This window comes from Phacochoerus africanus, chromosome 2 (assembly GCF_016906955.1).
Source record: "Phacochoerus africanus isolate WHEZ1 chromosome 2, ROS_Pafr_v1, whole genome shotgun sequence".
NCBI classification, from domain to species: Eukaryota; Metazoa; Chordata; class Mammalia; order Artiodactyla; family Suidae; genus Phacochoerus; species Phacochoerus africanus.
Window position 1 is genome coordinate 22,020,644 of NC_062545.1, and position 27,692 is coordinate 22,048,335.

The 27,692-nt window shown below is 41.0% G+C and overlaps 1 protein-coding gene across 5 annotated transcripts in view; it reads right to left on the reverse strand.

Moving 5' to 3' along the window:
• AIG1 (androgen induced 1) overlaps positions 1 to 27,692 on the reverse strand; it is a 246,779-nt gene that overhangs the window by 141,729 nt on the left and 77,358 nt on the right. For 4 of the 5 annotated variants that reach the window (XM_047770055.1, XM_047770057.1, XM_047770056.1 and 1 more), the window contains exon 3: positions 9,078 to 9,179. In XM_047770055.1, the coding sequence (XP_047626011.1) occupies positions 9,078 to 9,179 (102 nt within the window). Of the gene's footprint in view, positions 1 to 6,837; positions 6,988 to 9,077; positions 9,180 to 27,692 lie in introns of those variants that run through there. The other variant, XM_047770058.1, reaches the window with a different exon arrangement.

The window sequence follows — 27,692 nt, forward strand, 5'->3', positions numbered from 1 at the left end:
GAAGAATGGAAGAATGGAAGGCTCAGTTCCTTATGAGAGTCTTTCTGAAGCTGAAGACCCCACTGTCTCGGTCCACTGCTGAAGCTCCATGACTGGGGATGCTCAAGCAGAGACTGAAAGGGAATTTGCCAGGACGGTGTTCAAGTGATTTAAGTATCACATGGTGCATGAACCAGATGATCTTTAGAGTCACTTTCCAAAGTCTAAGATTCTGGGATTCTGTGCCTCTGTGATAGAAAATGCAGCTTTTTCCACTTCACTTTCTTTGGCAGCTATCACTGATGCTTGCTGAGGTTGACGCTTCAATTAAAAGGGAACTGGAAAGGATATAGGGATGGGCTTCTGCCAAGGAGTTAGGTCTGTGGCTAATGAACGATCTGTCTGTGCTAGTGAAGAAGGAACCCAGTTCCTAGGACAATACCTTCCTGCCTGTTCCCACTCCATCCCCCAACTGTGAAGAGCTAAGGGCAAATGAATGGGAAACAGATGAATGAAGCTGACTTTGAAATATCTTTGGATTTAAGGATTAGGAGTAAAAAAACTTGAGTAAACCACACTTTGGGTTTTGCTGACCCCAAAATATCTGAGTATAATTTATAGGCCTTTTGATGAACTCACACTACTGATGGGTCTGCTCATCTTTTAAACGCAGTAAGAAAAAGGGCAGAGTGTGAGCCAAGTATTATTACCCTTGCATGGAAAAGCAGTTCTGCAAAGGAATTTGTGATGGGAGGAAGTCGCGTTAAAAGGCCATTGTTTGACTATTACCCTAAAGGAAAAAAATTACTAATACCTAGATAAAATAATCACTACATGGAAGAACTTTTCAATACATTTGATCTAGGCTATTATTTTCTGGCCTGTTGCCCTTAGATGTCTGAGGACCCATTGTGTGTCTTTGGACCTCAATTCTGGCCTTTTCAGGTAGGAGTAGCATATATGCACAACCAATAAAACCCTCTGGGGGGACAACAGGCCACGCATACAAGATTTAACTGCAATGCAGCTGAATTTGAAGAGTGAAGTAAAATACAAGTTAGGAAAAAAACTGAATTTTCTGTCAATAATTATGGAAGGGAAAAGAAGAGTGGGGAAAAAGAGCACAAGAGAAAACATGGACACAGAATATTGATAAAGTTGATTCATGCATGCAAAAAAATTAGGCACTGTTCTAAGTGCTTGGGATACATCAATCAGTAAAAGATCCCTGCCTTATGGAAATTATACTCTAGCCGAGAGAGATGGATAATAAACCATAAATACAACATATAAATAAAACCATACAATATGTCAAGGACAGTAAGTGTCATGGAGGATAAAGAGCAGGGTAAGGGGACTCTGGAGGCATGGGGGTCATTGCAGTGCCTCACAGGATGCTCAGAGTAAGGCCTGCTGAGAAAGTGAGAATGAGCAGATTTGAATGAGGTGAAGAAGGGAGTCAAGCAGAGAGCACCCCAAGACAAGTGGGGTACTTAGTGTGTTCAAGGAGCCGTAAGGAAGCCAGCTCAATCTATTAACATCTATTGATTCATCAAATGATTATCGTGTACCTATGCCAAGGGCTACGCCAGACACTTCAGAGTGAAAAATTAATACCTGCTCCTCAAGAAGCTATGAAGAAGATAGATGGTATTAAAACAAAACAAAACAATGTGGTTTGACCTGGCCATTGTGCCTTCTTTATCCTAGGACCTTTTTAACTCCCTTTCTGCCAGTCTTCCTCTTTCTCATCTCTTTATGCCATCTCCCTCTTTTCTGAAGCCATTTTTCTTCTCACCTATGACACTGTCTCCTTTCCGTTTCTCTTCCCCTTCCCCACTCTAGCCTTTATCTCCTCTTTTTCTTTCTTGTTCTTTTTTGCTTCTTGCAGGATATTTTATTTATTTTTGATTTTCTGTAGTTTAAAAATGATATGCTTAGGCATAGGGGTTTTTTTTGGCATTTATCCTGCTTGGTGTTCTCTAAGCATCCTGGATCTGTGGTTTGGGGTCTGAAGTTAATTTGAAAGGAAATTCTTATATGTCTTCCGTCTCTTTCTCTTTCTTCTCCTTCTGGTAATCCCAACATCTGTCTGTCCCATCTTTAGTAGTTACCCCACAGCCTTTGGATGTCTATTCTGTTTTTTTCAGTCTTTGTTCTCTTTACTTTTTAGTTTTTAAGGATTCTATTGATATATCTTCCAGCCCAGCGATTCTCTCCTCAGCTGTGTCTTATCTCCTAAAAAGCCCATCAAAAGCATTCTTCGTTTCTGTTACAGTGTTTTCTATTGCTAGCATTTAGTTTTGATTCTTTCCTGGAATTTTCATCTCTCAGCTTATACTGCCCATCTGTTCTTGCATTCTGTCTCCTTTATCCATTAGAACCACTCTTAGCATAGTAATCATAGTTGTTTTAAATTCCAAGTCTGACAATTCCAATATCCCCGCCCTGTCTTGTTCTGATGCTTTCTGTTTCTTCTAATTGTGTCTGTTGCCTTTGGTATGCCTTGTGATATATATACATATTTTTTTCTTGATAGCTGGATATGATGTACTGGGTAAAAGGAACTTCTACCAAGGGCCTTCAGTAATGTGGTAGTGAGGTGTCAGGAAAGGGGAAGTGTTCTATAGTCCTATGATTAGAATTCAGTCTTTAGTGAGGTTGTGCCTCTGCATGATGAACTTTCTAAGTGTTTCACAGGTCCTCCCCCACCCTCCTTTTAGGTGTAACAGGAAGGCTAGAGCCAGCTGGAGTTGGGTGTGTCCCCCCCAACCTTGGTCAGTGAGGCTCTGATGATACCCTAGCAGCTCAGGCTCTGATGAACTAGTTTCCCGAGAGGACAGGCCTTGTTAGGAGCTCAGTGTCCTGGTGTATTTCAAAATGGTTCCTTTTCTTCTCTCCCTCTGCTGGAAGCATGAGGGTTGTTTCTCTGAAATTTACTGTGGGAGCTGGGTTGAGCTCCTGCAAGTAAATCTCATAATACTGTGGGAACATCTCTACGACTGGGCCACCCTGGATTTTTTCACTCCCAGACTGTCCTCACTGAGTCTCCACCAATCTGTCAATTAAAGTTCAGGTTTCGCTCCCTTGGTGCTGGTGCCTGTGGTGGTTTCTGCTCAGTAGACTCTGCTCCGGTTAAGTTATTATCCTCTGTATTTGCTTGTCTGTCTCTCTGAACCTCGGGGCAAGTGGTTTGCTCTAGGTTCTCCCTTTTCATATGAATCCAAGAAGAGTTGTTGATTTTTCAGTCTGTTCAGCTTTTTACTTGTTATGATGGAGTTGTAACTTCCAGGCTCCTCATACGTGGAGCTGGAAAACGTTCTCCATTTCTCTACCTTGCAAAATTGTTCAGAGGTTTCTCAAACATCATTTAAAAAATACTTTTCCTCCAACTTATAATATTTCTGGTTGAAATAATAAGAAAGTTGAAAAAAGCTAAAATAAATACCTTAAAACTGGAGCTCCCCTCGTGGCTCAGCGGAAACAAATCCGACTAGGAACCATGAGGTTTCAGGTTCAATCCCTGGCCTCACTCAGTGGGTTAAGAATCTGGCATTGCCATGAGCTCTGGTGTAGGTCGAAGATTCGACTTGGATCTGGCATTGCTGTGGCTGTGGCGTAGGTCAGCAGCTGTAGCTCTGATTAGACCCCTAGCCTGGGAATTTCCATATGCCCCAGATGTGGCCCTAAAAAGCAAAAAAAAAAAAGAAAAAAAAAAAACAAAAAAAAACCCCCAAAAAACAAACAAAACAAAACCTTAAAACTGATTAGTGATTTGAAGAGATAGAATCATCAAATCCTCATGTCAAAATTTAGCCCAGCAGCACTTAGGGGAATTGAACTTTGGAGCTAAGGATCACAAATGAAAATTCATAATGGAAGAAGCTGTAATCAGTAAAACTGGATATGAAAAAAGCTTACACACAAGAACAGTAGGCAATAATTCTGAAAGTATCTGCCTCACTGTGGATGGAGTTCCCTTTCTTGTTCTCTGGGGTCTTAATTGTTTTCTTTGAGAGGTCCATTGAGAGCCTTAGAAAGAGATTCCCAAGAAGTTTCTGACCTCTGTTTCAATCTTATTTTTATTTGGGAAAATTTTCAGGTATCTCCTAGTTACTTTAGAATATACTGGGAAAATTGAGAAAGGTCAGTTTTTTTCATACAAAAAAGAAGATCTTCCTTCAACCAGCAGCTTATTTTATGAAATACCCAGTATCAGGGTGGCACAGACACCATGGGTCATGAAATGCATAATCTTCATATCCCAGAAATGGAAATTTTCCATAAGTTGTATTATTCAACAAAAGAATACATCAAATCTGAGTTCCTGCAAAACCAATGATCATCCAAGTAGTATTTAATGCCTTCTCTTCTGGGAAAGACAGATGTACAAAAACTTTAGTAATCACCAAATGTCAAAATAATATTGAACAGAATAAACATTTGACTAAATTAAGGTTCTCTTGAGGACTGGTTACAAATAACAAGAACAGTTAACAAATCAAGCATGATGAGAGGTGAGTTTTTTTTTTTTTTTTTTTTGGTCTCCTGATAAATTATATGGGGAATGAATAACTCCTGCTGTGATTATAGCAACATCTAGGTCATGTCTGTTTAAAGATTTGTGAGATAATAATAATACCTAACTTTCTGCAGTGCTTGGCATTCTCAAAGCACTTTATAAACATTAATTAGGCCTTCAATAGGCTGAGAGACTATCTCATTGTTGGTTTTTCCTGTTATAGCACCACTTAGAGCCTGCAATCTTTTTAGAGTTTAAATATGTATTTATTGATTGCTTTTAATGTATATTTACTCCATTGACAATGCTTTCAAGTTATAATCAGCAGAGGAAAATGGCTCACAGTTCTACTTTTGAAACCAAGAAACAAGCCAGAATAACAACAGAGCTTCTCCTTGTCTGAGTCAACACAGCCTACTGGGGACTCTGGTGGTTTGGGAAACTGTTTTCCTACTTACCTTCATCCACTTCAAACATGTCCCTTTCATCCTTTAAAATTATATGTGTTTTTCTCATCCTGTAACCACTGCCTAGTGGGGTGCTTTGTATGTGGTGGATTTTCAATAAATGCCCAGCCCCCATATATGGCAGCCATGCAGAATTCTACCACAACTTGTTTGTCTGTGACCACTCTTACTACATTTTGGAAACTCTGATTCACTTGCTGATATTAGTTCCATTTTTCTCCTGTCTAATTATCAGTGGACTGAGAATAAACACGGTAGAAGGAAATAAATGCAGACATTCTTCCAAGTTGCAAAAGCAAATACTCAAACATCTTTTTTATTATCATTAGTGAACGTATAATAAGCCTTGGGTGCCATTAGAATTGCTGTGAATACAAACATAAACAGGGTGGCAAGGATAGAAGAGGTTTTGATTGGGGTTATTGAACTGACTCCACTTTAATGGGCTATACTTTATATGTTTGTATTTTCAACTGCAATAAATTAAAACGCTGTTTGTGTGTGCACTCGCGTGCATGCGTCGGTGGAAGGGGCATGAGTGTGCTATTTTAACAGAGCCTGGAGAAAACCTATTGGTTACAGAGTAAGGGTGTATTACCCTTTTATTCACTCATTTCCTCTTCTCTTCTGCAAATAAATTCTAGGATTGCTTGCTGAGAGAGAAGAGGAAGACTACGGAAAGGAAGAAATAGAATATTTTCCTTCAGTTAGAAACATGTCTAACTTCTGAAAACTTTATTGTAAACCAAAATTGAAACCCCCTTGAATTTCAGACCCTGTGAATTTTCTATTATGCCTGTTTGAATGCTGCAAATTCAAGACTGACTTAATGATTCTTTCGAAATGGTGCCATGACAGACTTACACACTGCATCTCAGTTCTGCAGTTCAGGCTGGAACCCTAGAAATTATGTTGAGAGTCTTCAAATAATGAGTATGATTCTATACATAAGAACAAAGTACATTCTTTCTTGGAATTCTTGCAGTTACAAAGATCTAAGCAGGCAATAACAGCAAACAAGCCTAGGGCCATAAACCATTTGCAGGAATATTTGAAAGTTACAAATTAAACTAGAAGGTATTACATAAAATATGTTCTATCCTCCTATGTTGTTAAATATATTTTCATAAAATAAAATAAAAATATGATTAGATGAGTGGTAAAATAAAGATATGTGGATATATAAGTTACAAATATTTAATGTAAACAGTCTGAATTTTTATTCTTGCCTTCATTTTTACAAATTCACTGTATATGTTTTTATAATGGGAATTCTCACAAAACTTGAGCTCTATGGAGAGTATTCATCTAAAACATCAATTAAAAATAAAATGCGGGAGTTCCCATTGTGGCTCAGCAATAATGAACTCGACTGGTATACATGAGGATGCAGGTTCCATCCCTGACCCCACTCAGTGGGTTAAGGATCCAGCGTTGCCGTGAGCTGTGGTGTAGGCTGCAGATGCAGCTCAGATCCTGTGTTGCTGTGGCTGTGGTGTAGGCCAGTGGCTACAGCTCTGATTCGACCCCTAGCCTGGGAACTTCCATATGCCACAAGTGTGGCCATAAAAAAAAAAAAAAGTAATTATAATCAAAGTGTATACAATTCGAATGTTTTCATCAAAACATGAATATTAAATAAGTACAAAAATGTTAATGAATTTTTTTCATATTTTTATAATTAGATATTCAAAATTATCTATTAATATTAAAAACAAATACAAATCATAATTATTACTAAACTTTTAAATAAAATTTGGACAAAGCCAAATACGCTGATTTAATTTTTTGATATTTCATAAATCTTATTATACATTTTATAAAAATTAAGGTATTCATGATTCCAGCGTTTAATGTTCATACTTTAACTGCCAATCTAAAGAATCAGCATCGTGTTTTATGCCCGTTGTATTTAATGTAGTTATACACATATTTAGAGTAAAGTAAATTGTCTACTATTGCAAAACATTCCTCAGCCACCAAACGCAACTTCTTTGTTCGTAATTCTGGAACCATGAACTGGAATATGAGAAAGAGCAAAGAAATGGTCACTGATCTCTTCTAAGAGACAACATTCATTGAAAGCATCTACTGAACTCAGTTATCTGAGAGGATGTGTCATGTTCATTAACTTAGCGTTTCCTTCTCCTAAATGTCTGCGTCATTCAAATCCTCCTGGCATATTTCTAAGTAGTGTTTTTCTCCAAGAGTGAGAACTTTAACCCATCAAAGTGAATCAAGGGAAAATGAGGAGAGTCCAGTTTAAGGTCTAATCACTGCATATGCTTAACAAACCATTCATCATTCAAAACATTAAATTGCACCAGGGTCTGCAAAGATTATGATTTATTCTCTGGCCTGAAGGTACCACTGTGCAATTTAGGGATGTAGACAATAGGCCAACTTGTCCAGGACAAGCACCTGATGCAACCATCTGTTCTCAGCTAAGGTCTTTCTGATGTCAGAAACTTTCTAAGCCTCAGTTTCTGCATCTGTCAAAGGGATAATAATTTCTTCTTTATATAGCCATTATGAAAGTTATATAGCCTGGCACATAGTAGATTCTTAAAGAACAGTAGTTATTAGTATTGAGTGGAAAAGAATTATGGGAACTGGCTTATTGCATTACTCATCCATCTAATAAATATGTACTTGTCCTCCTATATGCCAGGTAGCTGGGTAGAGACGCATAGTTCAAAGGCTGCTATGCTGTACTAGCTGGGTAACGTTTTTGTGTGGGATACAGACATGGACAATGGAGATATGAAAGTGCCAGGCCAGCACAAGCAACGCAAGAGCGAACCTGGCTTGCAAGAGCAAGGAAAGGCTTCGTAAATTAGACTGTACACAAGCTCAAAGGATGAGCAAGTTTCCTAGTGAGGAATGGGAAGGGCATTGAGAAGAGGATTGCAAAGACTTGAGAGTTATGAAAGCATTTCCATATTTCAGAAAAGTACAAAGTTGGAAAGAAGCAGAGTAAGCATGATGTCAGGCCCCTTAGGTGGTGAAATTCAACTGACGAGACCCAGGTGATTTGTTTACAAGTAGACCTGAGGTGCCATGTTAATCCTACATTGTGGCTTAATTGGACTCAAGGAAAATTCCAATTCTCTGAGATGTACCACTTTTGAGGAGTTGGCTTACGAAAGGCTTGATCAAAGCCCCTGAGGACAATAATGTTGGCTTGTTACTACACACTGCTTTTCTTAAAATATACCAAAACTGGGGGCAGAAGGGAAACTCTTATTTTGGACCTCAGACACATGACTTCCAGCCCTTGGTTCCCCTATAATTTCGGTGATGGGTTGCCCTTTTCACTAAGAGCATCCAGGGACATATTCTAAAAACTGCTATAACCAAAACATGCAGGCTTCTTAGTTAATAACAAAACAGTGCTCAATTCCAGAGGCAGAAAGGGAAGACAATGCACCATTTCTCTGAAGAAAACACATCCTCAAATCTTGTCAAGTGACATGCAAACCAGCCAAAGTATTTAATTTGAAACTTGTGAAGGTAACATCATGGCTAATGCACTGAAAGAATTAGACTGCAAAGCAGGAAAAGACCTAGAAGCCAGAGACAAATGCTCTTGGATGGGCAGAACCTGACCAGGCAAGCAGCCATGGCTGAGGACCACTGGTGCCCACAGCTGCTCTCCCAGGGCAAGGAACAGCCCTGCTGCCCCGATGGGGAAATTCTCCAAGTACAGGGTTTACTTTTAACACAATCTCACCGATGTGAACTAGAGGAGGCGCAGGGCGGCCACAGTTGTGCAGGTGGGGATCAAGCCTTAGTCTCCAACAAGGGACAAGCCTTTGAAAAGTACAGACATTAAATCCATCCTGGCATGAGCCACTTCTATTATACCTAAAGCCACTGACCCCTCTTATCAACTGTGGATTCATCTACCAGAGACTTTTAACAGTGACTCAATTTCACGGGAAGACATCCTGCATTGACACTCAGTGTTCTTCTCTAATTATAATCTCTCATCATAATCTTCCAATATTTCATAGCTATTTAGGTGGATTCTACAGGCAGCATAAATTGGAAAACAGCTCTTTCACAGATTTTTAATAAAAGGAAATCATTTGTTTTAGTCCACTTACCATTCCGTGATTCAGCCACCCTGGGATAAAATTATCAAGCAACTTCGGGTAAATCATCTCTCTGTCATAGGCATAAATGATCCAAAACACTGCCACAACGAACTGGAAGGGAAAAGAAATCCTTTATGTCAGATGCCCCAACTATCCACAACACACAGTTTGTTGGTTATCTATTGCTCAAGGAACCCCACAAAATGGCCATTTACAACGAAAGACAAATCAGTTAGCCAGATAATAGCTGGAAAGATGGTTCTAACTTCATCCCATTAGTGGTAACTGTTGGGGTCCCTCCTTTTCTCCTTGATCACTCAACTGTGTTCCCTCAGGCAAAAGGATCAGTTTGTGAGGGTGAGAGGCTGTCTGTCTGTTATTTGGAACAGCTCCCTTCCAGGGCTAATTGTGTTGGTTTGATGCTTCTCAAGAGGGTTTAAAAGTTCATTGGTGGTTTTTTGGATCCCATTCCCCACCGTACAGAGTTAGCACATTCAAGAAGTTGCAGTGGATTTTCCTTGAACCCAGCATGTGGTTTGAATTAATCTTCACATTCTCAAGTTTCTACTTCACCATGAGCAGCATTGAAATCACTGCTATAAAATGTCCAAAAGTCACATTTCCAGAAAATGTATTAATGTGCATAGCTTAAGCAGGGGCTTTGCTGCACAGAGAAGCAGAGTGTATGGAGAAAGTAAAGGAAGATTCCCAATTCTCTTGGAACAACTCACGAATTCATCTGGATTCTGGAGGTTTATTTTGAGCCATCAGCAACATCCTCATCAAAAGCAAGTAGAGCACTGAATTTATTATCTTATCTTTCCTCAAACTAATGGTGAGAGAAGCAGCTCAGATAAAATAATGAATGGCCTAAGGTCTTAACCTTCATTATAGAATTGCTTTTTTAAAAGTGAATGCTTTTGTAAATAGTCTATAAATGTGGCCTAGAAAAGGGAACAAACCATCCCAGAGGAAGGCCTCCAAGTCTCTTCAGAGTTATGTCTCAAAATAATAAATACTACAGATTGATAAAATGTAGCATAAATATTAAACAGAAACAGTTTCATCTTACTTCTTATGTCATCCATGCCCCGACATTTTATTCACAATATATATCTTATTGCCACTTGCTATAAAACTCCCAGTGGTAACAGATCAAGGCTGGTCATCAGAAGGGCTCCAAAGTTCTTTTCGAAGTATGTCAGTTAACACGTGTCGCCTTAGCCCGAAAAAAAATTTCACCCTTAAAACCTAGGATGTTATGAACACTTGCTGTTTCATAAAACACATTCACATTGAATGATAATTACAATAGGTGACTGTAGATAACACACAGGTTTACCAGAGTTGGGTCAGTTATTTATCCTGACTTGGGGCAGCAATGTTCACTCATTGGGATAAATGTGCAAGATGAAAAGAGACAAAAACATCTATTATTAGCTTAAGGTTAACTGTCATTGGGCTCTTTCCAAGTACAACAAATAATGTTTGAATTATTCACAATTTGGGTTTGTGCATCCCACTACAGACTTCCTGTGTACTGAATATCAGTGTTCCTTGCCCTCAGACCTGGGTGGGCACCACGCTTCCACTCTTACTCGAGGTGTGGTCTCATGCATCAGCAGCACCCATGCTGCCTGAGAGCCTGTTACATGTGCAGAATTCCAGGCCCCATCTTCATCTGTTGTGATCCTGTTTTAATAAGATCCTGAGGTCATGCCTACGCACATAAAAGTCTGAGATCTACTTTGTAAGGCTCTGTTCCAGTCCCTCAGAACCTCCTCCCTTCTCAAGGAGTGAGGCAATCCCAGGTTCAAGTAGCTTCTCTACCCAGAGCCTGCAGCCCTCCTCTTCTAAACCACATCCTGGAAAACCATGACCGTAGAACTTCCTGCCCAAGCAGACAGGAGCATGCCTCAGGGCCTGTGCAGGGCTCCTTCTCCAGTCTTGTGACCCTGGACTGCAATAAATGTGTGTATCCTTTGACCTGAGAGATGGCTAAGAAGTGTTTGTTTCCGTAGGGTGAAAACTAAAGCTCCACATTTGGCTTGGGTGTCCACACACAGGCACAAAACCATTTCCACTAAGGATGGAGCTGTAAGTAGAAATCCCTTTACCTTTGCCACAAAATGTAATTTAATCATGAGTCACATCACAAGTCACACTCAAGGGGAGGTGATTATACAGGCCTAGAAAGCAGGGGGCAGAGGCTGGGGACCATCTCAGATTTCTGCTTACCGTATGCTTCTACTCTTCTTTTTCAAAATCGTTTTGGCTATTGTAAGTCCTTTGCATTTCCATTTAAATTTGAGAATCTTGGCTTATGAATTTCTACTCTCCTCCTAGAATTCTTATTATGACTGTACTGAATCAATACGTTCAATCTAAGGAGAAATGACTTCTTAACTATATTGAGTCTTCCAACCTACGAATGCAATTTATGTCTTCTTTTATTAAGATCTTTAATTCCTCAATGTTGTAGTTTTTAGTGTACAGATCTTACATATCTTTTGTTAAATCTTTCACTAAGTATTGCATGGTTTTTATGCTATTGTCCATAGCATTAAATGTCTTCTTTACATTCTTTGTTGCTAAAAACACAAATGATTTTTGTATATTAACATGGCAACCTGTACCATGTTAAATTCACTTAGTAGTTTGTGTAGTTATGTTATAAATTATTTTTGATTTTTACATGTACACAATCTACAAAGGAGGACAGTTTTCTTCTTTCTTTACAATTTCGATTCTCTTATTGCACAATGTTGACTAGGAGTGAAGAAGAGAGAGCCTTCTTCCTCACTTAGAGAAAGTGCTCATTGTTTCAATATTTCAGTGTGATTTTACCTGGATATTTTTCCTTTTTCAAGTTGAGAAAAATCTCTCCTATTCTTAAGTTATGTATATAATGAATGAGTGCTGAATTTTTTCAGATCGTTTTCTGCATATCTTCAGGTGAACATATATTTTTTTCTCCTTTATTCTGTTAATAGGAGGAATCATATTGTGTGATCTTTAATGTTAAACTAACCTTTAATTCCTGGTCATTATATATTATCATTTTTATGTATTGCTGGATTCAACTTGCTGATATTTTGTTAGGGAATTTTTTCCATCTTTATTCATCAAGTACGGGGACCTCTAGTTCGTTTTTTAATTTTTTTCTCATAATGTCATTTTCTAATTTGGGTTATAGGATAATGCAGGCCTCCAAAAATAAAATTGGGACGTGTTCCCACCTCTATTTTGTGAAGGGCTTTGTGCAAGATGGGTTAATTTCTGCCTTATCTATTTGAAATACTTTTCCAATGATGTCATTTGGACCTATAAGTTTTCTTGTGAGAGGACTTAATTGCGACTTCAGTTTCTTTAATAGACATAGAGTTTTCAGGTTTTCTATTTTTTTTTTGAGTTACTTTTTGCCACTTTGGCCTTTGTAGAATTTCTCCATTTCATCTAAATTTTTGAATCTTTAAAGTTGTTCTTAATATTCCGCTGTGGAAATCAGAAAATGTGGCAAATGAGGTATTTTGTCTCTAGAGAGCCAGTCATTGATGTTTACCAGCACAGCGCTGGGGACAGCTACCTTCTGTTCATCGGGAATGATCATTCATGATGCCCCGACCACATAAAGCATCGTGGGAGGTCAATACTTGGTGAAGCAATTTGTTCAATCCTTTGACCCCATACCATGGATTGCAGGAATTATACGGGTTATTAAAAGTGAGGTGACTTTGAAGAAAGTGTTAGTCACCTTTCTTAGTGCAACACTAGAAGGTCAAGAGAGACAGCGAACCGAGTAATCAGCCCTGTAAATAATTCCTGAGATATAAACACAGCACAGATGGTAGCTTCTTGGCTTCCTGTGCTGATATCCTCTTGATGATATGGTCATCAGCAGACCCAAAATTAGTTTGAACTCTACTATCAGGGCATGGATAGGAACAAAAATAGGTTCTTTCAGACAGGCTAAGTGATACTGCAACGTCCTACTGCTGTGAAGAGGCTCCTTCTCTGGCCAGGACCAGTGGCCAGCTATTCCGCAGCACACACCTGCTGCTCCTGTGCTGCCAGGACCAGAATACTGTACTTGAACTGAAAGTGGGAGAAGCACATTCACTTTCCAGGCCTTCAAGCTTCCCAACAAAATACTTGTATTACAGCTGGTCATAGAGGCCTCAATTGAACCCCCAGCAGGATTGGAAAGAAATGCAAAAGAAAACTGCATTCACACTTTGTCTCTTTTTGTCAGGAGCCTCTCGTGGAGTCCAGGAGAAGCTGAAGCTAATTAGCTGTAGTTCACTTCTAAGGAGAAGCTTTACCCATCGTGGGTGGGAAATTCTTCAGAGTTTAGTTAAACCAATTAGAATGCAAAGGATGTTGCAGAGAAATTTGCCCTGAAGGAGGCTAAAGAGAAAAGTCACTTATCTATGGATTGGTCTATAAAGGCCATTTAGCATGACTTCAAACATCCACTGTTAAAGAAGAGGAGGAGGAAATAAATAAATGCATCTTTAAAGTCTTCAGCCTCAACCTGACATGAGCCTAGGAAATTGCTTTCCCTTTTAAAACTAATCTATTACTACTCAGACCTTACCAAATACAGACTGGAAAACATTTAACTTCTCTTTGGGCTCTACTATTTTGCTTTTATGTTTCCTTTTCCTGATCTGCGTTCTTGTCAATTCTTTCCAGGGCCACACTGTTTCTGAGAGGTAATGTTTAGACATGTTTCCAGTTGTGATTTCTCTTTCCAAACACATGAAGCACGAGGATAAGTTGTGTGTTGGGATGCCAGCTGGCTTCGTCTCCGATGGCCCCTCATTTTGACGTGGCCCTTGTCTTCCCACTTGGCACATCTAGGAGATCCTGAGTCCTAGGTTCTTTCCTCTTGGCTGACCTCCCACAGCCATACCCTAACTTGAGGAACGCAGAGTGAAGCACAGGGCGCTCTGAAATGCCAGAGCATCTTTTCGTCCAGAGTACAGGCGGGTTCTAGTACTGATTCCTAGAAGTGTGACACAGAATTCCTGTAATTATGAGGAATATAATAATATAATGTGAGTAATGCATTCTGCTCAAATTACCTTAAAACCTGAATCTCCATTTAGAGACTTTCTAAAGCACATGTAGATGTTAGGTCTTTTTTATGGCTTTCAACTGTCATCTTTTTGGTGGAATTCATAATTTCTCTCTCTGTACCCACACTGAGGTCCTTAACTATCTTTTCAGATTGAGTAATTAATGTGGGAAGAAAAACCCAACTCCTATAAGAGCCGGTACGACTTGGTGCCTGCCTTCATCTCCAACCTTGGTTTGTACCATATTCTCTAAGCTCCAACTGGCAATGGGATTGCTCCTGAAACTCATATGCCTCGGAGTCATAGCATTTGCCACCCTCTATGCCAAGACTGTTCTCCCATTGTCAAAAGGCTGGGATCTCTGTTCCTTAGGTTAGACAGCACCTCTCCGTGGGCGCCTCAATGCTGCTCCATTATTTTCTATGATAGAGACCCTGGGAGAAGATAGGCTCTTTTTGTTATTGTTTGATCATTTCTTGTCTGGCTCTTTTATGAGAAAGTGAAGTCTCAGGAAACAGGAACTTCTCTGTCTAGTTCACTGCTATTTCCCCATTGCTGGCATGCACCATGTTTATAGCAAACATTTGCTGAATAAATGAATAAAGATGTATTGCTGGTCCTTGTATGTGTCAGACATCGTATCTCCCATAGAAGCACATACCTTTTCCCTCCTTCAATTTATTGACCTAAAATTTCTCTTAGGTTATCCACATATTTTTGTCCTTCTCTTTGGGAGGAGATCAGCTTTTCTTTTCAAGTTGTTTCTTCTAGCCCATCCTTCCTCAGAACGTCTATTGGTTAGCTCCTCCTTTCCCTGTTTTAAGTCTTCAATCATCCTAAAATAATCCTTCCCTGAACTTCTAGATCACGACGGAAAACTAAAGATTCTCTTTCTTGAAATCAGCTGAGCATAAGGAGAATGAGAAACAGAAAGAGACCAATGGAAGTAGGAAATAGCCATAATCCCAAAATCACTCTTTTCAACAGGCTTCCAAATATTAGGAAAACTGAACCTGGAGAGGGGAAGACTCTGAAGTAAGAAACAAGATCTAAGGGCTCTCTGGTCGAGGGAGCAGAACAGAGAGATCACTACAGGTAGCACAGTGTAAGGGGCATGAAGTGAGCCTTGCTGGGAATAAGAAGTCTGAGAAGCATCGCAGCACTGGGGACATGTTCAGGGGTCAGAGGAGATGATGTGGAATGTGGAAATGGGCCAGCACGGCATCTCTGTAAGCAGCAGGATGTGGGTACGGGAGGTAAGTAGGGGCCTGTGGTACCCAGCCTGAATAGTTCATTCATGCTCACCTGAAGAAGACCAGGCTTCCTGTCACCGTACAGAAGGGTTGTGATCAATATGATTCAAGGAGAAAGAAATGAGCCTAGCCCAGAGAGAAGCCTTTCACCAGGGGTTGGTGGTGGTGGGGACCAGAAATTCAAGTTGCCCTCACTCGGTGCCTTCACCTGTCTCCATTTCCAGCCTTTCCCAAATGTCTAGCTCAGAAAGAACAGGATGCGTAATCATAAAAAAAGAAATAGCCTGGAATGTATTCATCAATATCGCCAAAGAGAGAGAGAGAGCTGAACATGATGGGGGGGGGGGGTTGAACAATTCAAATCAAAAATGTATTAATTAATTTGCAGTCAAATAATTCTCCCTTAAAGAAAAGAGATCAAAGATGAAAAATTAAGACTTAGAGAAGACAGAGGGAGAAAAGAGGATAAAAATGATTGGATAGAATTTTGGAAAGAAATAAAATATAAAAAACAAAACCACATAAAACGGAAAGTCACATTCCAAGCAGTAAAAGGAAAAACTGCCTTTGGTACAGACAGTGGGGGGTTAGCTCTCTGCAGTTCTGTGGACTAGATACACTGAAAAACCTTCCTGCTGCGAAACACTAGGTACTAAATAAATTACGACAAATATACTTTCAAATGTATTGCTGAACGGACAAGAAAGGAAAGGAAATCACTAGGATCCCAAAAAAAAAAAAAAATGAAGACAAAAAAAGGACAGGGAAAAAACCAGAACAGTGGCAAATACAGAAACTGGACTGCCCTGGAGGCAAATGCCAACTCCAGAAGTGTTCTGTGAATTGTGGCCACAGAGATGGGATGACAGTAGCCTCGGGCCCATGCAAACTGGTGCAGCAGGTCCTGAACCTGAGGGGCCTGGCCCACCGCAGAGCCAGAGCTTCAATGAACGGATAGGCTAGAGAAAGCACCCTTCATCAGATCATATACCCTGCTTTCCATTCTTAACTGCTAAGACTGGTTTAATCGGAAAGGTTTCATTTCATTGACTTTTGTTCCCCATTGAGATCACCCTCCTTTATCTTGGCATTCAGGAAAGCTCTGGGTGGTAATTAAGCAAGGTTTGCAAAATCAGAAAAAAAAAAAAAAAACAATCAACTGTAGTGGATACTGTTGTAGTGCTTCTCCCCATCCCCTCTTCAGGGCCCGGACATCCACCCAGCAGAGGTTGGGGAATATCAGCTGGGGGCTACTGCCAGCTGCATCTCTCATGAAAAGGGAACTGCCTTGCCCAAGGCCACGCCCCTACCCAGGGGCGGTCTAAATCCAGTGTCTTACATGGATGCAAGAATCCAAAGAAGCCCCTCTGCCTCAATTTAGAAAACTCTGAACGGTCATGCCTGTTCTAGAGCTCCCAATTTAACTCAATTCAGATCCCATCTATCTGAAGCTAGCATCAGATCCTACAGGTTCCAGGCTCAGTCTTATAAGATGGGACCCCTCCACCCTTCAGGTGCTAGTGGCAAGTCGAGGTTGTCACTAGTGCTTCTGGCCCAACTGGCTATATATAGATCAAGGGTCCAATGATCCCCTCCTTGGCATTCAATTAACTTGCTAGAGTGGCTCACAGAACTCAAGGAAACATTTACTTACATTTACTGGTTTATTATAAAGGACATGATAAAGGATACAGGTGAACATTCAGATGGAAGAGATGCATAGGCATGGTATGTGGGGAGCAGTGGGGAGCTCTCTGGATGCACCCTCACCCAGCACCTCCATATGTTCACCAACCCAGAAGCTCCCAAATCCCTTATCACTGGGTGTTTTGGAAGCTTTACCATGTATACAAGATAAATCATTTACTCCATTTTCAGCCCTTCTCCTTTCTCAAGACAGTGGAAGGGGGTGGGGCTGAAAATTTCAAGCTTCTTATCATGACTTGATCTTTCTGGTGATCAACCCTTAACCAGAAGCGTGCCAACAGTCACCTCAGAGCAAAAGACATTCCTGGTGCTCTTGTCACTTAGGAATTTACAAAGGTTCTAGAAGCCCTGTGTCAGTTATGGGGGCAGAGGTGTGTGTATGTGTGTGTGTGTGTGTGTGTGTGTGTGTGTGTGTGTGTGTGTGTGTGTGTGTATTCCTATTATCTCACAAATGCCAAAGACTATTCCATTTCTGGATTCTCTAGAAAGGCTGGCATAGAGCAGGAACTCAATCAATGTTTGGTGAGTAAATACCTTTGGTTAATGATTCTAGAAAAAGCAAAAGGAAAAGGAAAACGGTCATATATGGAGAAAAATCTCCGAAAGCCATGGATCTAACACAACATGCAAAGCCATAGAACCGGAGCATGAAATACAGAACAAGCTGGGAGACGCTTTCATGCCTTCACTAATAACAAGGGCATTCATGGAAGTTCAAGCACCTCAACAAGCCCAATTTGACCAGGTACATCTTCTCTCTGGCAAAGTCACATCCACAGGATACAGAAGCAGCACTGATTTGGAATATATGCCAGTTCTGACTGAGAATTATGCCTTGTCTTGCCCTCTGGAGCCATGTTCCCTTCCTTACACTAAGTTTAGTTAACAGGCTCCTCTCCTATTCTCATGTCATTTCTGAGATGGTCATCTCTGAGGTGTAAGCCCTTCCCCAGAACACCAGCCTGTGGAGCTGGGTCTCTATGACCTAGAGTCTCCAGACACTCCGCCCGGGGCTATGTCCTATGTGATCCCTGTGCCTACAGGCTGAAACCACCATAGTAATCATGTGGTTCCCCTGATTTTGGCTCTTCCCAGTGTCCTAAGCATCTCTGCCTGGCCTATTTCACCACCAACTGAAACATGGAAATGACAGCTTTTATTAAAGTTTGCTTTTCTTTCTCACCAACAAAACCCAAGTTGCCTGGGGTTGGCTTCTAGTGGTGGAAGTCTTCTCTTGTGAAGAGTGATGTGTGAAGGTTTTCTACTCCTTGAGGTGGTGGGCCTGATTAGTAAAGTGGTGTGCATTGTGAGAGGGTAGGGCATGGAGCAGAGGAGGCTCTGAGGACAGAAACTGTTTATTCCACTTTCTGGTCATCTGTTAAGCTGCAGAAACAGGGACAAAACCCCCTATAAGACTATAATCTTATAATCTTGAAATCAAATCAGGAGTTAAAAATCTTCCCACAGAGAGAATGATAGACACAGATGGATCACTAATGGTTTCTATTAAACATTCAAAGACACAATTCCAATTCTTTTTTTTTTTTCCTTTTTATGGATGCACCCGTGGCACATAGAAGTTCCCAGGCCAGGAGTCTAATCGGAGCCACAGCTGCAGCCTATGCCACAGCGATGGCAACACCGGATCCAAGCTGCATCTGTGACCTACCACAGTTTGTGGCAATGCTGAATCCTTAACCCACAGAGGAAGGCCAGGGATCCAACCCACATGCTCATAGAGACAATATCGGGTTCTTAATCTCCTGAGCTATGCTGGGAACTCCAATAATTCTAATTCTTCACACATGTTTTCCAGAGGATAAGAAGAAGGGATGGTGTTCTCTTCATGGCTCAGCAGTCAACAAACCCAACTAGGATGGCTGAGGAGGCGTGTTCAATCCCTTGCCTCACTCAGTGGGTTAAGGATCCAGTGTTGCCATGAGTGGTGGTGTAGGTTGCAGATGTGGCTAGGATCCCAAGTTGCTGTGGCTGTGGCCGGCAGCTGAAGCTTCAAGCAGACCCCTAGCCTGGGAACCTCCATATGCCTCAGATGTGGCCCTAAAAAGCAAAAAAAAAAAGGAGAAAAAGAAGGAAATACGCCCAAACATACTTTTAAGACTAATGTAACAATGATACTGTAACAGAAAAGAACAATTACAAGAAAGAATAGTGTCACACAAATATTCTTCATGAAAACATGCAAAAATCATAAGCAAAATTTTAACAGTATCTGTCAGATACTGTTACATCTTTCACAGTCATTTAAAATAACCCAAGTGAGTTAGGTTTTGTTGAGCCCAACTTCACATTAGAATACCAAATTTTAGGAGTTCCCGTCGTGGCGCAGTGGTTAACGAATCCGACTAGGAACCATGAGGTTGCGGGTTCGGTCCCTGCCCTTGCTCAGTGGGTTAACGATCCGGCGTTGCCGTGAGCTGTGGTGTAGGTTGCAGACGCAGCTCGGCTCCAATGTTGTTGTGGCTCTGGCGTAGGCCGGTGGCTACAGCTACGATTCGACCCCTAGCCTGGGAACCTCCATATGCCGTGGGAGCGGCCCAAAGAAATAGCAACAACAACAAAAAAAAAAGGCAAAAAGACCAAAAAAAAAAAAAAAAGAACACCAAATTTTAGAGCTTACAGAATTTGCATTAGGAAGTGGCAGATCCAGAATTAGAACCCAGGTCTGTCTCCAGTCTCATGCTCTTTTGTCAACATCCGATTATCTTGTGTCACACACAGGTGAGATCATCTCATAAGGTTTTGGCATTCTAGTAACTCATCCTTCCTTTATAGGTTCAAAGTTTTAAACTGATCCATTTTAAATTGAAATCCACCCCCAAATAAACTGAGCAAGGCTCACCTCACTCTGTCAAGTGACAATATTTGAATTAAACACATCCAGAAACCTCACACATGACTGTCTTGTTATGTTAGAGAACACTGCCAATCAGTTAGCATTGATAGAAGTTTCTTTTTCAAAAAACAATTCGGATCTTTTGTCATACAATCACTGAAAATCAAGCTCTTGCTGTCTCTGTCTTTCTCTTTTATTAATAAAGGGGGACTATAGTCTAGTTATTAGATATGATCGTATTAAAATGAATATTCACAAGCTGGCTGTAAGTATATAAGAGAGACAGCCAACTAACCTAAGCTTGAATTTAAAGTTCCACCTGAGAATCAAGAAAAATCGAATCTAATAGAAGTTAAGTAAGTAAGTAGAGCATCCTTTTGTAGAAGCCCTGTGTGTCAGTAATTGCCTATATTCGATGCCTTGAGTATAGTATCAGAATGGCCTGACCAGAATACTACTGGAACAGTGGAAGATGAAGCCTAGTCAAATGAGTTAGAGCTACTCAAAAAGGATATGTTAACAGGAGAAAAGTGATGGTTATAGTGGGGAGGCTTACAGGTATTAAAGAGCAAGAATGTGTCTCCAGCTCTGTACACCCCAGGCAGCATTACAGACTACTTAGCAAAAGCATGGATCAGACCATAGTAATGCGACTACCAGCTGCTATTATCATTCAATTGCCACCCCTGGCCTTGATTTTGAGTTCACCCAGAATTCTGCTGGCCATTCTGCTATCTTCTTCAAAGTTGTTCTACCTCTAGGAAGAGCTTATAGCCTGACAATTTTTTTTTGTCATTATAAATTACTTAATTATCTTTCTGAGGTACACTTCGGTCTATAATCATTTAGCTAGCATGAGTTCAGTTACAGAGAGAGGGATTACCTCAAAATAAGACAACACTGAGTGTCTGAGCCTTTGGTCCTGGGCTACAAGGTCATTTGAGTACTTTCCCAGCCAGGACACTCACAAATGGCCACCTTACCACCTCTGAACTGCTATGGAGGTAGGAGAGGCAAGAGGTTCAGGTTTTCTGCGTTTTGTTTCGTTTCGATTATATGCATAAACAAACTGGGGAAATAGGCAGCAAGGTCTGACTACAGTTCGCAATGGGAAAAGACCTTTCGGAGAGGTGGGTGTGTTTGTTTTTTAGTATCAGTGTCCCTCCTTTTTTCCCCTATGAACAATTTACCCTTTAAATTTAGAGAGTGAACATCTCTAAATGAGAATACGTTTGCAAATAAAAATACACGTGTGGTTTTTTCATTAGAAAAGAAATAAAAGCTTATTGTCGAAAGTTGTATGGATTTTTTTTTTTTTTTGCCTTTAAATCCTTCTGTGATGATCTATGCTGTATAAATAAAGTGGAAGGAGTCAAAAAAGCAAAGAGTCACCTTTGGAACCAAGGTGGCTCAAAGATGCATATAATAAGCACCCTGACTGTCAGCAATCCGCTTGCCTAACGGCACTTGAGTTTTTTCTTGGCATTTTGGTCTACTTGAACTCCTGGTCACCTGCTTAGCCCCCCTGCCCTGAACTGCTGACCAATTGTGGAATTTGTTTGGTTTTGTTTATGAACACTTTTCATCAATTAAGAGCCAGGAGGTTATACTAAACTAATTACTTTGAGGATCAGCATCTCAGAAAGGTGCCAAAATTGGGGAGAAACATCTGTTTGGATGCTGATCTGCTAACAGAGCAAAGAGGCACAAAGAAAACATACTTCGGATGGATGATTTTTCCCCCTAGAGCTTTCTTTCTTTTTCCTCTCATACTGCCATTTTTTTCCTGAGATTCTCCAGGCACAGAGCCTTCATCAAACACGTCTGACCGGGTCCAATTCACAGGTAAAAATCTCCAGGTAGGACTGAGCCAAGCAGGAAACAGCTGTTACAGCCAACATGGCAGCCACTTCCCCTCATAGTGCCCTGGTCCTTGTGCTGCCCTCACTGTCTGAAGGATGAGTGAACGTGCTATTATCTACACTGCTCACTTTTATAAGATCCCCTACGAGAGTAAGTGAAATCCTGTGAGAGCGGTTAGCATACAGCCCTCAATAAATGTTAACCAAATGGGCCACAAGGTCTATCAAAGTTTTCTCCCCATTTTTCTGGCTTGCCTCACTTTTTAAGGTAAAGAGCAGAAGAAGGCTCCTTTGCATATCCTGCAACATAATGTAGAAGACTCTTCTCCAAACAGGTTAAGATTACTTACAGGTGCCCTTTGCTGAATGATGCTGAGGTCCAGGAGGCTGGGCCACATCAACGAACTAATTTGACTTAGACCACCTTAAATCCTTGTCAAAAATGGGGGTGGGGGGGGTAAATTATAAATTTAAAAAGAAAAGTAAGTTTGACTGAAAACTCTCTTAATAAAGCAGAACGAAATGGCTCTTAGGAATTCTCAGTCAAACATTTCACTGGGTAGGCGCAGTTGATTTGTTAGGATACCTGCGCAGAATGTATTGGATCACTTCTTGCCAAAAATACTCTTTCGCAATTGTGTAGCAAAAGAATGCCGTCTTAGAAACCCGGAGATGATTTACAGATGATATTGGGTATATTTAATACCCCAGTTCTACCGATGAAACCTTATTTTCACAGATTAAAAACAAGCATATTGGGTAAAATACATGGTGGCTTAAATCTGTATCCAATTGCTGAAACAAGAAGTCAAAGCAGGAAGATGTTCTTTTCTTGCCAAAATTTGTACTTTGTAAACCAGCCTGTAAAACTGTATAAAACCCTTGGCTCTATGGTGCCAACGAAATAATATATCAAAGGGAAACAATAATAAGCACAAATGAACAGGCTTTTGTTAAATGGCCTCAAGGAAAAAGATAAACAGTGACTTTGAGCCAGATTCTGCATAAGTCCTTTTCTAATCTTCGATGCATTGTCCTAAATGAGAAGTTGTGGTCAGCTCAGAGCTCATGTAGATAGCTAAAAGCATCTATCAGGTGAAGGATGAAAAGCAAACTTGGGTTTGGTTTGTCCTACAGTGTAGAGTACTTGTGACAAGAAAGCCCTCCATTATCAGAGTGCTTGGGTTCAAATCCAAGTTGCAACATTTCCTCGCTGTGGACCTTAGGAAAGGGACCTGTAGCACAGGAACTGGGTCCATCAGGCTATACAACAGAAGCATCTTCTGTGAAGTGGGAATGATGGACATCCCTACCTTTGGGGGCCGTGAAGATTAAATAAATAATCAGAGTACAGCCCTTAGCACAGTGTCTGGCCCACAACATTGTGTAGTAGGGGCTAGCTCTCATTCAGAGGCTTTCCAGGCTCTTGAGTTGCTAGCAGATTTTGCCACTAAGGGAAGGGATTTAGAGAGACGTTTCTGAAGGGGTAAATGGGGGACTGTCGTGGTTCAACAGGCTAAGAACCTGACTAGAATCCATGAGGATGGGGGTTCCATCCCTGGCCTTGCTCAGTGGGTTAAAGGATCCGGCACTGCTGCAAACTGTGGTGTAGGTCGCAGATGCAGCTCAGATCCCGAGTTGCTGTGGCTGTGACACAGGCTGGCGGCTGCGGCTCCAATTTGATCCCTAGCCCAGAATCTCCATATGCCTCTAGTGTGACCCTTAAAAAAAGAAAAAAAAAGGGAGGGGGACGTAAATGGGACAGCTAGTCCCCAGGCTGGAAACAAAAAAGAAAAGTGATAACAAATGCCTCAGGGTCTGTAGTATCTTCTCCAGAACTTGAAGGTAATTTGGAAGGGAAGGGGGTACAGGTAGAATTTCTGAATATTCAAATGAGAACCTAGGGGCTGTTCTCCTGTGTTGACTCAGTGCTAATTTTGACAGCACTCCCCTGGGTACGGGAGCACTCATGTGCTTTTCCGGGCCTGGGGGTGCTGTGGCTTTTTCTGCTGAGTTTTTTGTGCTTGTAGGAGGGCAATCATTCTAACTTTGTGGTTGATTTTTGTAGGTGAAGAAAGGGGAGGGCCCCTCCTCAGGATTAAGTGGCGGAGGTGACAAACATAAGCACAGAAAACTCCTCTCCTCCATTCATGCCTTCCAACGTGCACACACCATCATTCCCACCTCGGAGTCTCTTATTTCACACCCCTCCTCACACTCCCCTGGCTGAATCATGCGCAACCAGGTAGGGAACCCAGAGAGTGACACAGCTCCCTTCATTCTCCTTGTGTTGCACCAAACTTTGGTCACCACAGCCCAAGCTCCTGGGATACATTTATTCCTATGGGTAAATGAAGCACAGACCTAACCTACGGGATGAAGGGACCTTCTCAAGAGGGAAACTTCTTGAAAAGCTTCTTCAGAGGCACTTAGGAGACAGTGGGCAGGGCGGCAGGGACACCTGCGAACTGTGGCTACATGCGCGCCCCTGCCCCATCTTCTCACCTTCCCACCAGTGTCTTCAGGACACGCCCCCAAAGCCAGAATTACACCTCAGCTTTTGTTCCTAGCAGAATTATAAAAAGGCACCATGGGGAGTTCCCGTCGTGGCGCAGTGGTTAACGAATCCGACTAGGAACCATGAGGTTGTGGGTTCGGTCCCTGCCCTTGCTCAGTGGGTTAACGATCCGGCGTTGCCGTGAGCTGTGGTGTAGGTTGCAGGCGCGGCTCGGATCCCGCGTTGCTGTGGCTCTGGCGTAGGCCGGCGGCTACAGCTCCGATTAGACCCCTAGCCTGGGAACCTCCATATGCCGCGGGAGCGGCCCAAGAAATAGCAACAACAACAACAACAACAACAACAAAAGACAAAAAAAAAAAAAGGCACCATGAATGGAAGTCCCATCCTGGGCTGGCTCTTTGTGGTAAAATAAGCAAATCATTAACACAGTCATTGCACAATGAAAAGTTAATAAATTTTGTGTAGGTGGAAAGTCCACTGGTTCCTTCCTTGGGGGGAAATGTTCCTTTTGATATCAGCTGAGTTAACACAGGACATTTTGATCCATTGAAAACAGGTAAGAGTTACCTCAAAACGCCCACAAGGACTGTAGGAATTTCAGGAACATCCACACAGCAAATTGTTTCTTTTTCTACAAAGGAGGAGATGGTTGTGGCAGAAGGTTGAGGAGGGGAAATGTAAGCGAGAAAGAGAGAGACAGAGGTAGAGACATAGGGAGGAAAATACACAGACAAGGAAGAAGGAAAATGAAAGGAGTTCCTTTTTTCCTTTTTGTAAATCAACAACTGATAGTGTGTCTTGCTCCTGGTCCCCCGAACAAGGGCACATGCAAGGTCCTGGCTTTGGGAAGGGGGGTGTCATATTTTTAAGAAGAGGAATCATATGCCTTTTTTATAATATGCACCACATTTTAAATGTTATTAAAGATCAATTCTACCTTTTCTCAATCAGACATTTCAAATGTCTCTCTCACTCAGGGATATAAATATGGGAAGAAGCTATCTTCATTTTCTGAGATATGTTTGTGGCCTTTTGCCCAGAGAGACTGGGAGGGAACCCTGTGTAGTGATATATAGGACACGATAATTCTCTACAATTCTTGAAGGACTATTATTAAGGGCAGGTTTACTCACTGAATCTGGTGTCCGTATATCTGAGTGGCTGGGTTAAAGCGGGGCTACCTCTGACAAACTTTGTATGAAGTTTCAGAAACAGAACATAAGCCACTTAGTCAATTGTGTAACATATGTGATTTTCTTTGAGAAGAACTTCTTCCAGTGTCAGATTTTGAGAGTTGTTCATGTAATACTGATGAAAATGCACACTAAAAAATGGTACTGGCAGAGAAGGGATTGGAAAAAATATGCCTTTCTCGGCTAAGACTGACATTGTCTATGATTAGCCTCATCAGTTTTACTGTATTTTTCTTGGCAACATAAACAATAATTTACCTAAAGTCCTATTAGCTTTTACTTACTTTACATTTAATTAATAGTCTCAGAATTTGTTACTTATAATATTTCCTAAAACTACTGATTTTGTTTGGGCAGCAGTGTGCCTAACCCATAAGGGCAAATCATAATTAATTCAAGCCCTGGTGGTAACCTCATTCCCTTCTTCTACTGCTCTCCCAGCATTCCCTGCAGCCAGTTCTAGCCACCTGATGGTTCTAACCAATGGGAGGAACTAACCAATGGGAAGTTGACTGATGGGAGTTTCTGGGAAAGATTCATTTGTCTGATGGAGAGACAAACCCTTGGGGAGAGCTCTCTTAAGAGCTTATTCCTCTCCCTGCCTTGAACCTGGCTTCAGAAGTCACGATGTTTGGTGGTTTATCAACCCTCTTGAGATTGTAGGCAGCAAGTCCAAAGACAAAAAAGTCAACACTTTGGAGACAGAAAAGTGGAAAACAAAAAATGTAGAAGCCTCAAATTATCATACTGAGCAAACTACCCTGATGCTGCCTGCTAACAGACTTCTTGTTTTATGATATTAAATATCTTTATTGCTCAAAACACAGTTGGTTGGATAGTCACTCAAAAAATACTGAATTATTTAGACATGCTTGGGTCATGGCAGTAAATCAAACACACAACCTCTCTAATCTCCCAGGGCATGTACCAAATCAGAGGATACATACAATAGAAATAAAAGAATAAACATGTAATGTGCCAGGCAGCAGTAATGCTGATGGAGAATGCAAAGCAAGTTAAGGAGATAGGGAATGATGGGAGATTAATTTATAAAGGTTATTCATGGAAACTTTTCTGAGGTGGAATAATTTTTCTGATAGTGCAAAATAATTACTTTTTAATTTTATTTTTATTAAAATGTAGTTGATTTACAGTGCTGTTATGTCACTAGGCTGAGGTGGAATAATTTGAACAGAGACTTGAACAAGGCAAAGGAGTGAGCCAGGTGAATATCTGGGGATGTTCTGATACTTGAAGCTGAAAGCATCATTAACTTATACATCAGTAAGTTTTTAGTCATTCTTCAAAGCAGAGCTCAGATATCATCATTCCTGGGAAATCTTCCAAGACCTCCTACTCACTAAAATCAATCCCTCCTTTTCGTGGGCTCCTTCTGTAACCATATGTATCATTATACTCATCAAACTTTCTTTTAATTTACTTGTTGATATAACTTATAAAGTCACCTTCTCTACACTGCGAGAACCATGAAGGACAAGATCAATTCTTAGTCACACGGTCTTGGCATCTAGCACTCAGTACTTGCTGTCTACTAAGCTCCGTGTACCTGCAAATAACTACTGACCTGACTAGAGCTTCTACCCCTTGAATGTGCTGGATATAAACTGTGCTTTTACTGTAGTGTGATTCAAAGTGGGCTCCTAGAGTAATATTCTGTTAAAGTGTGATTATTTTTTCGTGTTCAAGAAATGCGTCTTGCAAGCCCAGAGAAAGCAGACTGAGTTAGCATGAATATATACATTTTAAATAGGTCAGCCAGGCAGGAAATCTTCGGTTTTCATTTAGGAGAGAGGAATATATAAGGTGGCTGAGAAGCAACCTGGTTCCCAATGGGGTATATCTGTCTAGTCATATTACATCCTTGGTCCTTGGGAAAGGCTATCAAAACGGTGATTGTAAGACTACTCACCTAGGTTAGGTAATGACAGTCTTATGAGCATCTCTCCTGGAATGGGAGGAAAAGGCTCCTTTTGATCTTGAATAAATCCTCATCTCTAAACCTTCCCTTTTAGGCAACTCAACTCATACTCACTTCAGTGCAGGAAGAAAGCCTATGACGGACTCAACCCTGAATGAACTGGATTTAACCATGAAATACAATCTAGCAGATAGTATATTTTTAACTTCAAAAGTGA